Source organism: Equus caballus, chromosome 6 (genome assembly GCF_041296265.1).
Source record: "Equus caballus isolate H_3958 breed thoroughbred chromosome 6, TB-T2T, whole genome shotgun sequence".
Classification (NCBI taxonomy): Eukaryota; Metazoa; Chordata; class Mammalia; order Perissodactyla; family Equidae; genus Equus; species Equus caballus.
The window spans coordinates 8,539,209-8,550,877 of record NC_091689.1 but is presented as its reverse complement, the minus strand read 5'-3'; the positions used below and the strand labels follow the sequence as shown (position 1 = coordinate 8,550,877).

Here is an 11,669-nt window from a genome sequence, read left to right as displayed (position 1 = left end):
TTGTCAGTATAAATGCGTATGTACCTGCTTCTGGGTTAAAATGTGTGCCTTTGGTTGTATATCAATACATGCTTCAGCATGTTTCATGCAAATGGTCAGATCGCCACTCCTCTGCCCCCTTGCTTTCCTGCTCCCCTCCCCTCTGTGCTGCCCCTATGCTGGGAAAGTCACCCCTGCCCTCTGTAAGGGGAAGTGCTGAGTCATGGCTCCAGCTGGGTTTCCGTCTCCTGTCCACCATCTCTGTTCTTTCCTTAGTCCACCTCTCACCGCTGCTGGGCTTTCTCTAAAGCTCTGGGCTCTCTTCCTCACCTCCCATCTCAGCCGGGACTCACTTTCCCGAGGTTCACTTCTGGGCAGTAAAGAGAAGGCAAAGACTGTTTCTGCACTTACTCCCTTCTCACCTTGTCTTCTCAGAAGACTGATCTTAGCCCTTCTCCTTCTGCTCGCTCCCGGAGAAAACAGGAGTCTGACCAAGTTTGACCCAGGAGGCTAACTGTTCCCGCATTCGTGCTGATCCTCCTCCCGGCCCTCGCCCCCTAATCGGATTATGGCAGCGTCTCATGCCTTGGGGCACGGCAAGGAAAATGAGATTTAACTTGACACCACACATTGAGGCTTTTTTCTCATTCTATGTCTCCAAGTGCCAGACCACAAGTTCCTGGAGGCGTGTGTGTGTATGTGTGTGTGTGCGCGCGCGCGCGCAATAAAGGGAGGGTGCTATGTCTATGGGTTTAGGGGCAGTATCTAGAGGCCCCTCCCCAAGTGCAGGATTTTTGGGGGTCTCTGTAGGCTCTCTGGTCTCTTTCCCACCCCTTTTAGGCTCTTCTAACACAGAAATTCCAATCAGGTAGTCTTGTTAACTAGTTCCAAATAAGGCAGACCAGGATTGTTTCCCCCTCTAGAGGAGGGAGGTGTTGAAAGGGCCCCGCCCGCTCAGTCTGGTTACTATAGCGACAGCCGCGGGGTGACCCAAGTGCTCCTCCCTCCCTCCTCCCAAACCGAGACAGATGACGGCACCGCGCTGACTGCGCCAAATTCCAGCCAATGGGCGGCTGCTCCCGCCTCCCTTCCGCCAGCCCTCCCTCCCTCCCCGCCGAGAACTCGATTCACAAATCTGGACTGGGGATTTCCGGCTCCAGGCCGGGTGCAAGGGCGCCGGGCGGAGGTCGGGGGAGAGTCGAGGTCTGTCTTTCTAGGAGGGCAAAGGGAAGCCGCCCTTCCTGACTTCTCGGGCCAGACTCCTATAACTCGAAACCAGAATAGATGACACCCTACTCTCAAATTATCCGGACGACCTCGTTGAGGCGCGGCTGGCAGCTCTTCCTGCCCCTACAAGCCCCCACCCTGCCCGAGCGCGCCCTTCAGCACCACGGACAGCGAACCGGGGCACTGTCTTTGTCAGCCTCGCCTGGTTCTCTCTCCTACCCTTGAGGTCTCGGCAGCGACCAGGGTCAGAACCGCCAGTGCTCTACTGGAGCCAGGCTTCCTTGGGCCAGTGAAACAGTGAACGGGGCGCTTAGCCATGTGGCTAAAAAGGCAACAGAGACCAAACAGGGATCTCAGGCTAAATAGCTTATTTCTCTTCTTTCAACCCCAAAGAATTAGCACCCGTCTTCCAGAGTGGCTGTGTCCCAGCATCCTTGGAGATAAAGGGTCAGGTCTGAATTCAAGCGAGGATGGACCTCCCAAGGCTCCCCTGGTTGGACGAGTGACAGGAAGCAGCCTTGAAGCAGTCTGGTGTGGGGGTGGGGGGAGGCGTGTAGGGCTGACTGGCAGTCAGGTCCCACCTGAGAGGGGTGAACACAGATTCAGTCAGGCCTGAATGGACTCTTGACCGGATATATAGTGGGGAGAGATGGAGGAGGAAGAGAAAAGCAGCAAAAATAACTAGCTAGTTCTGTCTTAAAGGACCACTCTGTAGAAAGGGGAACAACTTCTGCTGTCTTCATCACTTAATCCCTGAATTGCCTGGGCATTAAAGAGGAGCTAGGTCAGACAAGATGGAGGCAGGGGTGGGGGGGATTCAGCTTTATCATCAGGCCTCAATCTTTGGCTACCTCACTTTACTGTCTGTACAACGGAAGTCAATGAGGGGTGGACGGAAAGGGTAGCAGTTCTCAGGGACTCAACCTTCCCCTCTACCCCCAAGGCGATCCTCCTGCCTGTGACAATCCTACTATGGCTCCCACTTCCTCCCTCCCAGGACCCAAAGAAAGGCCGGCGCAAAACCATCTGTAGGCGCTTCCAGCGCTTTATAGTTCTCTCCGGGACAGACGGACAGACAGACAGTGCGGCCCGCGCCGTTGGCCCGCATCATTGGCACCTTGGACACGGCACCAGGCCCAACCCAGTCCCTGGTGCCCTGCCGGGAGGATTCCGGTCCGGCCTCAAAGCAGCACCTCAGACAGCTCCCGGCCCAACACCCACTCCCCCACCCCCCCACCCCCACCCCTCCCTCCGGAAACAACCAAATAAATTAAAAGGGGGAAAAACAAAAACACCTAAGGATAAGGAAAAGGGGTGCCCCTCCCCCAGAGTAAGAAGAGTTTTCTGTTTCCTCCCACCCTTCCGCTGAGGCGCCGCCGCCGCCGGGGTAGCCTCCTAGGTTGCTCTTGCTCCCAAACCTCAGCCTCCTGAAGCCGGCATCCCCTTCCCCCACAACTCTCGGCATGCAACACGTTGGAAAAGGTAGGGAGAGGCGGTGGGGGTAGGACGAAGGACCATCCTGGTGGCTGTCTGGGCTCCTGGGGCTGCAGTTTCTCGCCACATGTCAGTCGACCCAAATTAAGAACTAATGTTCCATTTGGTCTAGGGAGGTGGGTATGAGGGTTCAGTCGGGGGAAGAAATGTAAGCTGACATAGGCGGAGCAGGGAAGGCAGACAGGAGGAAAGAGGCGAGGAAAAAGAGAACAAGAAGGGGAGAGGGGGACACAGGTGCAGAAAGAGAAACGGGGGCAATGAGAGATAGTTAGGTGGGGGGTAAGATGGAGACGGAAACACACACCCAAGGAAGGGAAAATGGAAAGGCAGAGGAGGAGATGGGAAAGCAGACAGGAGGGAAGATGAAGATACAGGGAGGAGGTGAGGAAATGGACAAAACCGAGAGAGGGCTTAAACACACAGAAGGGAAGAGGGAGACCCGGGCAGATTGAGAGACGAGGGCGCAGACAGAAAGGGTGAGGTCGGGGGTCCCCCTCCCGCGCCCACCCCCTCCCCCACCCAATGCCCAGCAAATCTAGACTCCGCGGCCTCTGGCGTCCTGGCCTCCACCTTCCCCTGCGGGACAGGGGCGGCTCCTCCTCCGGCCCGGCGCGGAGCGGCGGTAACAGCGGCGGCGGCGGCGTGATGGTCCCGGGGGCTCCAAGTGTGTGTCAGGGACTGGGGTGGGGGGTGGGCGCGGCCCTCGGTATCCCTAGCGGTCCAGGTTCATAGTCCAGTGCTTGGCTCCGGTCGCGCAGCTGTCCCTGGCGGCCGAGGAGGAGGCTGGGGCCGCAGGTGCGCCCCCGCTGGGTGGACCCCCGGCGCCGGCGGCGGCCTCGCCCTCGTTCTTGAGGTCTTGAAAGACCTGCGTGAAGAAGTGCGGGTCGGCGTTGAGCCGCAGCATCTGCGGGCTGAGCCGCTGGATGAGGCGCAGGCAGCGTTGCCAGAAGCGCTCCTTGTCGGGCTCCACGAGGAAGGGCTTGAGCGGGTAGGAGATCTCGTTGCCCATGTAGGAGTAGGCGAGGTAGAGGCAGGTGAGGAAGGCGGCCTGCAGCTCGGCGGCCGACGCCAGCTCATCCCCGCGCAGCGACTCGCGGCACAGCAGGTACACGAATACCAGGTTGGCGGGCGTAATGAAGGCCTGGTCTTGCCAGCCCTGCAGCAGCAGCGAGCGGTCCACTCCGCGGAACCAGCCCACCAGCTCGCCCGGGCTCAGCTCCTTGAGGCGGTAGCAGCGTCGGCACACGAAGTCGCCCAGGCAGCGCAGCAGCTCACCGGTGGACGCCTGCACGATGACCCTGCGCGGCGAGCCGCCAGGCACCGGCGGGGCGGCCTGCGGGGCTGGGGGCGGCGGCGGCGGAGGCTTTCCCCCGCCTGAGCCCGGCGGCGGGGCGGCCGCGCTGCCCCCCGACGGCGGCTCGCAGGTGGCGGCGGCCGCGGGCACGGTGGGCACCGGCACCGCCAGGGGCTTGGCGGCGCCGCCGCCGTCGGGGGGGTCCCGGCCCTTGCGGAGAAGGTTCTCGCGGTTGCGTTGCTGGACTAGAGGGTCGGGGCCCGTGGACGCGGGCTTGGGCGTCACCTTCTTGCTGCCTTTCTTCTTCTTGGCAGACGCGGCCACCAAGCGCTTCCAGGTGAGCGCCGAGATGAGCACGGACGGCCGCTTGAGCCGGCTCTCGCCTTTGCCGCCCTTGCCTACTGGCGGCGCCCCGTAGCCCCCCAGCGCCTCGTCCCCGGCGGGCGGCGCCTTCTTCTTCTCCTCTGGCAGCCCGCCGGGCCTCCGGCCCTTGGCCGAGGAGGCGGGGGAAAGAGACAGCACCGTGCCCATCCTGCAGAGCGGGGCCGGCGCCCGGGCCCCGGCGGGAACCGCGGGCAGCGCCGCCGCCGCCGCCGCCGCTGCTGCTGCAGCCCCCGGGGACCCGGCGGTGGGGGGCCTAGCCCCGGCCCGGGCGCGGGAACGGGCGGGGGAAGGTGGCTGCTCGGCTGCTCGCGGAGGCTGCTCCGAGTCTGAGCTGCGCCAGCTGCAGCGTCAGCCCCACCCCTTGGGCCCCTTCTTTGGCCGCGCCGCGCCCCGCCTCACGCAGCCAATCCTCGCCCGATCTACCCTCCTGACCGGCAGCTCCTCTGACCAATAGAATCTCGCACGCCAATCTCGAGTCCCGCCCCACCCCCACCCTCTGTCTCCGGTCCTTTCCCTTCACCAGAAAGGGAAAAGGAGGAAGAGGTGGTGGTAGTTCAAGTGGTCCCCTCGGGGTCAGAGCTGGGGGCTGGGGAAAGGGTGCTCCCACCTCCTCCGGCTCCTAGGGCCCTAGGTCAGCTTAATTTTGTGCACTGGATCGTGGTAGCAGAAAAGCCATGGGAACAGCCTCCCCGTTTTGATTATGTGTTGGGGCAGCGTGGGCAGTGAGTGCCCTCATCAGGGTGCCCGGGCCCCAGGCTGGGCGCACTGCACTGGCTCCTCCAATCTGGCCGTCGGGGCCGTTCCTTCCTAGTTCTCTCCTTCCCCCCATCCCCTAGGCCACCACGGAGGACTGCAGCAGGCGCATTTTTGCTCTGCCTGTGACGGGGTGCTGGTGGGGCCTAGGCCTTTCTGCAGGTCACAACCCACCTCCTTGGGGGCGGCAAGACCCTGAGACATATCCCTGAGGCCGCTGTTTGCTGGCCTGATTCTCTGCAGCTGAGTCTGTGGGGAGAGGCCCTGGGCTCTGGTCCCTGGCAGGCTCCTCATGTGCTCTTCATCCTCACCAGCACACCGGGATTCCACCCTTGGGTGGGTGATGGATAGTTGTTCCCTGGTGAAATGCTAGAAAACGGATAGGTTGGTATGCCCAGGTTTGGACAGAAGGGGCCTTCTGTACAGAGGGTTGCCCAAGACGGTTGGCCCAACCTCCAGCCCAGCTTTGGGTCCAGGTTAAGGTAGGTTTTTATCATCAAAAGCTTCCTACCATTCAGGTCCCAGCTGTCCCCACTCCCAGCTGCAAGCTGTTCGGCTGGGTCCTGCTCATTTCTCTCTGGGTTTTTCTGTTCCCTCCTCAGCGCCCACAAGCCTTTGTCCTGGATTTGGGACTCTTGGGCCTTACCTGCAGGTCCTGAGCCCAGCTGGTCCTGGAACTGTTCTATCTGCCTTATAGGGCAGTGTCCATCCTTCTCCGGGCCTGCTCTCTGTCTCCCCAGCACAGGAGTCTTCCAGCTTCTTAAGTGGGCCTTGGAGGTGAGTATGATTCAGAGAGGAGGCTGCCTATAAATTCAGCAAAATCCTCAGAATTGTCCCTGGGGTCACCTCCATGCTCCTCACAGACCACCAACGCAGCTCCAAGGATCCACTGCTGTCAGGGTTGGTGTGTAGGCACACGTGTGTGTGGTTCATCCCAGAAAGACTGTTCCAGAATCCCCTTGGGCTGGAGCTCCTGCCACCAGAGGCACTAGCTTTTCTCAGCTGCCCATAGGCCCCACTCACTCACCCGCTCCTGGAGGCCTGTGGTCTGGCTGTCTTGATTCTCTTTCTCTTTACCACCGTACACACGCAGACGGGTACCCCATCCCTGACTCAACGCGCCATGTGCACTTTCTCAGCAGGGTCTCTCCTGCTGTCTTAGACCTGATCTTTATCCTCTCGCAGCCCCAGCTGACCTGCCCAATCTCTCATTGTCCCCATAGCTGCAGAAAATGTTCCCTCTTTTCAGCTCCTGTAATTGGTCCCAATTCCTCCTACAAGGCCTTCTGAGTCAGTCTTTATCTGACACCTAAGGAACAGTCGGTTCACCAATAGTTGAGGACATGCCCCATAGAGACTGAGTTGCACTGGCAGAAACACTGGGCATGTGGATCTGAATGGCACGTGGGTCCCGGCAGCTCTGCCCGTAGGAGTCCCAAGTTGATGTAAGGCCTATTGTTGGTGTCGTTTAGGACAAGATCTTCTCTACAGCACCCAAAGTTGTCACCACCATGGGACCCCCACTCTGGGGCCAGCTGTGACCTCCTGCTGTCCTCTTAGTCAGAATCAAGAATTTCCTCCTCTGCTTCAGGGTCAGCACACCAGACTCTTTAAAAGGTCTCACTCCCTCTTTTAACCTTGCCCTGCCTCAGACCCTCTCTCTAGCCCTCACACTCTTCACTCCTCCAGTCTGGTTATCCCTCCCAAATCTCTGAGCTCCCAACACTGGGCCAGAACCGACCCTCAGATCACCACCCTGCCTTCTGTCAAGCTCTTGAAATTCCACCTCCTCCAGGAAGCCTCTTTGGATTTATTGGACTGGCCCTGATATCCTTCTGACATCAGTCTCTCTAACTTCTTACCCCAGCAGCAGCTGCTACACAACAACTTGGTTAAGGGCTAGACTCTGAGTCCCCAGTCCAAGATGTGCAAGATGGATCTGGATGGGCTTTTCAAGGACAAGCAGACAAAATAATGAAAACTGACCCATAAAGAGCGACCACATTTCCGTTATGAAAAAGCTGGAGGCATTAAGGGATGAGAGAAGGATGTTATGTTTCTACAGGGTCGAGGCCAGGGGGTAGCATAGTGAAACCAGAAAGACATCATGAGAAGGTGGGCTTTACAGCAAGGCAGTGACTTCCCCCACTGCAGCTGCAAGTGTACTTTTCATTTGGGCTGCATTTGGGTCTGTAGTCCGTGATTGACTCATTTATTTATAGTAGTATCTGTATGTTGCTTCTCATCGGTCCATTTCCTGTGGACGTACATGCTCCTCTGGGACAGTGCTGGCTTAGTAGACTCCCTTAGATGAGAAACCCACCGAGGCCAGGCTCCTCGTCTGTCTCCATCGCTTTGTAGGTTATCTAGATCAGTGCCCTGTCCAGAGAGTTAGTTATTCCTGAAGATTCTTTAAGGCATGAACTGCAGGGCCAGACCGAGAACTGGGGGCCTGGACTAAGGTTTTACCCTGTGTAGGAACATGGCCTTATTGATGAGGATCTCCACCAGTTTCAGCCTAGAGATGAGCCTCCCCAGAACCCCCGGGATGCTGAGCCTCATCTTGAAGGGAACATCTCCAGGTGATGCTGCTCAGATTTCTCTGCCCTTTGGCTGTTTTTATTTCCTTTTCTGAGAGATCAGAGGCCAGGAGGCAGGAGGCGGGAGTTCTAGTCCCTGGCTTCTAAACTGAATGACTTGGGGAAGTCATTTCAGCTCTCTGGGCCTCTCTTTCTTCATATTAAAATGCAAAATTCTATAAACTTTACTTTCATTATCAGACAAAGAAATGAATATTTGGGGCTGGCCTAGTGATGCAGCAGTTAAGTTTGCACATTCCGCTTCAGCAGCCCAGGGTTCACTGGTTCAGATCCTGGGCATGGACATGGCACCGCTTGTCAAGCCATGCTGTGGCAGCGTCCCACATGTAAAGTAGAGGAAGATGGGCACAGATGTTAGCTCAGGGCCAGTCTTCCTCAGCAAAAAGAGGAGAATTGGTGCAGATGTTAGCTCAGGGCTAATCTTCCTCAAAAAAAGAAAGAAAAGAAGGAAGAAAGGAAGGAAGGGAGGGAGGGAGGAAGGAAGAAAGAAAGAAAGAAAGAAAGAAATATGAATATTAAAGGAATAAGATAACATCTTGGGGATTGGACTTAAAAATGATTCCTAAAGCCTCTTCCAGTTCTGTGGTTCGGATTCTAAATAAAATCTGTCCTATGAATCTGTTTCCCGCTCTAGCTCTGACCCTGCCTGGTTCTCCCTGATCTGTTTCTGGCTGGCGGGCTCGGTCTTGTGTGCACAGCATCCGTGTGAGGCCTGCACTTCTGCAGTGCAGCCCAGGAGACAGAGGGCGGGGTGCTCAGACTCTCAGCAATGTAAACCTCTCTAGGTCCCTCCAGGCTTTGGAGGGGATCCTGAAAGGTGGTGCGGCAAAGGACCAGATGCCAAGGTGGGCGAGGTCCATAGTCTCCCCAGTAAACATCAAGGCTGGGGGTCCCAGAACCCAAGGTCATTGCATCCCCACGTCTCCAAGGGGCCCCTACAAAGAGGCTAATGACAAAGAAGGTTCTTTCAAGAGCCAGGACAGAGACTGAGCCTGGGCATCTGAATGCCTGGATTTTGCTGCCCCCCCATTCCTTCACTGATCCAGTACCACCACCCTAGGGTCTCAGCTCCTGGGGTTTGCAAACGAGGAGGACACGCAGCATCCCAGCCATCCCTTCCTCTCCTGAGGACCTTACCCCAGGGGAGCTGGGGTGGGAGGGAGGAAGGCCCCTGGTAGGCCATGGAGGGAGCAGAGCCCCTCCCCAGGCAACAGTAGGAAGTGGGGAAAGGGGGTGAGCAGGGAGAAGAGATGAACCTGACAAAGGAGGTGCTGCCAGCTGATGGGAGGGAGACTCCGCATCCTCATGTCTCCCCTTCCAGCAGGCCCCTTGCTAAAAGGACTTAACTGAGGAGCCTGAATATAGGTTTTTTAGAAGAGAGAATAGGGTTGATAAGCACAGATGAGAAAGTGGTGCCCTGGGGCAGAGAGAGAAGGGACCAATGCTGAGATTCTGGAGGGCCCAGGATTAAGGGTGAGGCAGGGACAGGGGTGAGCTGGGGGCTCCTTTACCTAGCCATAAGCTCTGCTTCCTTCCTGAATGGAAGGGGAGGCCTTGCTCCCCCTTCTAGCTCACGGATGCCAGCCTTCCCTCATCCTCATCCCTGGATAGTCTCTCCCCAGCTGCCTGGCTCCTGCCTCCATCTCCCTTTGTTGCCCCCTGAGAACAGTTCTCTCTGTGCAACCCTTCTAGCACTCGCCAGTTCCTTTATTTCTCAGATCACCTTCTCCCGCCTCCACCCAGCCCCTTTTTTGCCTCCTCCCTTTCGCCCCCCACCCCAGGCATCACCCCCCTACCCCATCCTCTCCCTGCCCCTGCTGGCGCCCAGCATAGCACTCCAGAAGTAGGAGCAGATCAAGAAGGGTGGGGGCGGTGGCTGTTGCTTTTCTGGGATATTCTTAGCCTGTCTGGGGGCTGGAGCTGGAATCAGCGTTTCCATCTCAACCAGGCAGGTGGCTGCAGGGAAGCTGCCGCTGCGACTGGGTCTTCATCTGGTTCCACTTCCCTGTCCTCCTCTGACTCAATTCCACTCCGTGAGCAGAGACCCTCCGTGAGTTCTGCCTTCTCATCCCTGTGCCCTGGCATAGGGGGTTCCCTCTGCCCTGACCTAGCCCCAATGAGGCTGAAAACCCTGCTCTTGGAGACTCTTGGGGAAAGAAAAGGGTCCTCGAGAACTCTAGCTCAGATGTTCGCTGGATCCACACACAGCCTTTGCCTCTCCGCCCCAAGGCCCGCTTTCGTCTGCCCCAACAACCCCTATGTGGTACTTGGTCCCTGGACTCTAGCCATGAGTCGCTCAGGGGCCCTGGAGTTCTCGGAGCTTCCTCCTGAGGAAGTCTGAGCCCCGGGGTCCAGGCGTCCTTTGGGATTGAACCAGGGGCTCACTGGCCCAGATTCCTTCATTAACAGAAGGAGGGGACGGCCAGAGATCTGACTTATTCACAAATAGCTCAGAAAACATTTGCCACCTTAAAAGAGACAGACAGTGCGTGGTTCTAGGGTCACGTGGTTCTGGGGTTCCCGCATGGGCTCTAGGGTCACGAAGGTCTGGCTTCAAACCCAGCCCTTCTGCCTGCGAGCTCGGAGACTTGGGACAAGTTTCTTAATTCTTCTGAGGTCCGCAAAAGTGGACCATCATAGGGTTGTCTTGAGATTTTACTGTGTCTCACGATGCCCCACAGTGTTTGTATATTGCACATACATGGTGCTCGGTGTTCAAAAAAATGTGAGTTATTACAAATTATATTGTCATTGTTTTTACAGAGGAGGAAAGGTTTGCTTGACCTGTACCATTAGCATGTTTGTTTGTTTTCTCAATAGAACATTCTTCATTAAAGGGCCGACGTGGTTCTATCATTTCTTTTTGTTTGGTTCTTTAGGCCCAAATTTTCAGCTGTCCCTTCCTTCTCGGCTATGGTGCTGACAGCTATTGCTACTCAAACTGTTCCTGGGGGGTTGTTTGATTTGGTTCCTGAGGTCACGAAGACCTGACAGTATATTGGGCACCGGTCCCCTTCTCTAGTACACTGTAGGCCTCGTTGATTTTGTGAACCTCTGTGTACCTGCTATGTGCCAGGCACCGCACCGACCCCACGTCCTGACTGTGCTTTTCATGGGGAGTCTCTGGCTGCTCATCCCACACCCTGCTGTGCCTCCAAATCTCCAGAGGCTCCATTGAGAGTCAGGTCTGCTTTTCAAGGGCTTTGAGAAAATGTCCTACAAAATTATAAAATCCACGTTAGGAAATACTATTTGAGAAACTGTAGCATATAAGGTACTGGGCTCAGCACTGGGAACACGAGAAAATGTGAGGTAGGGCTCCAGCCTTCAAAGAACGGACAACAGAGGCGATAGAGATCTGAAAAATAACGATAAACAGCAGTAAATTGATCAGGGTCCTGTGATCAGTTACAGAGGATGCTAATTCTGCCCATCCCCCTCCACCTTCCACCACTGCAGCTAATCCGTCTCCAGCTTGTCCTGAATTCTTACAGGTAAGCAACCACTGGCAGGGAGTTAAAGTCAATTCTTAACTGAGGTCCAGTTCCTCCATCTAGTGTCATGTCCTCTCCTGTCCATAGCCTTCCCTGTCCCACCCCAAGCTGTGATGACGATAAGCACTTTTCCCAAGGCAGAGATGCAACTCCCTGCTCGCGGTGACAGGTTCCTGCCGTCTGAGCGTGAGGGTTAATGAGTAACTGCTTGTGTGAAGAGCTCTGGGCCTGCTCACTGGTCCAACAGCTTAGCTGGACAGGAGCCACTTCCGTTTCTCTCTTATTTGTCCAGGATTAGGGGCAAGTGGGGATGGGTTTTGAAACAGGTTCATTAATTTACACATTCCTCTCCCTGATCTCGAAATATAAAGGCAATCTTTTATTTTTAGCTCCTTTGAGTAAAAAGACAATTCTAATTTTACGAGCTAGAGCCCCACATATGCT

General features: G+C 56.5%; 1 protein-coding gene across 1 annotated transcript; it reads right to left on the bottom strand.

The window, feature by feature from the left end:
• Positions 1 to 2,233: 2,233 nt before the first annotated feature.
• CDK5R2 (cyclin dependent kinase 5 regulatory subunit 2) lies at positions 2,234 to 4,743 on the bottom strand. Its single transcript, XM_023642355.2, has one exon. It carries the CDS (start codon positions 4,523 to 4,525, stop codon positions 3,413 to 3,415), a length of 1,113 nt encoding a protein of 370 aa, XP_023498123.1. The 5' UTR covers positions 4,526 to 4,743; the 3' UTR covers positions 2,234 to 3,412.
• Positions 4,744 to 11,669: the final 6,926 nt, after the last annotated feature.

Coding starts and splice junctions, on each gene's coding strand:
- CDK5R2 (XM_023642355.2), bottom strand. CDS start 4,525: ATGGGCACGGTGCTGTCTCTTTCCCCCGCCTCCTCGGCCAAGGGCCGG.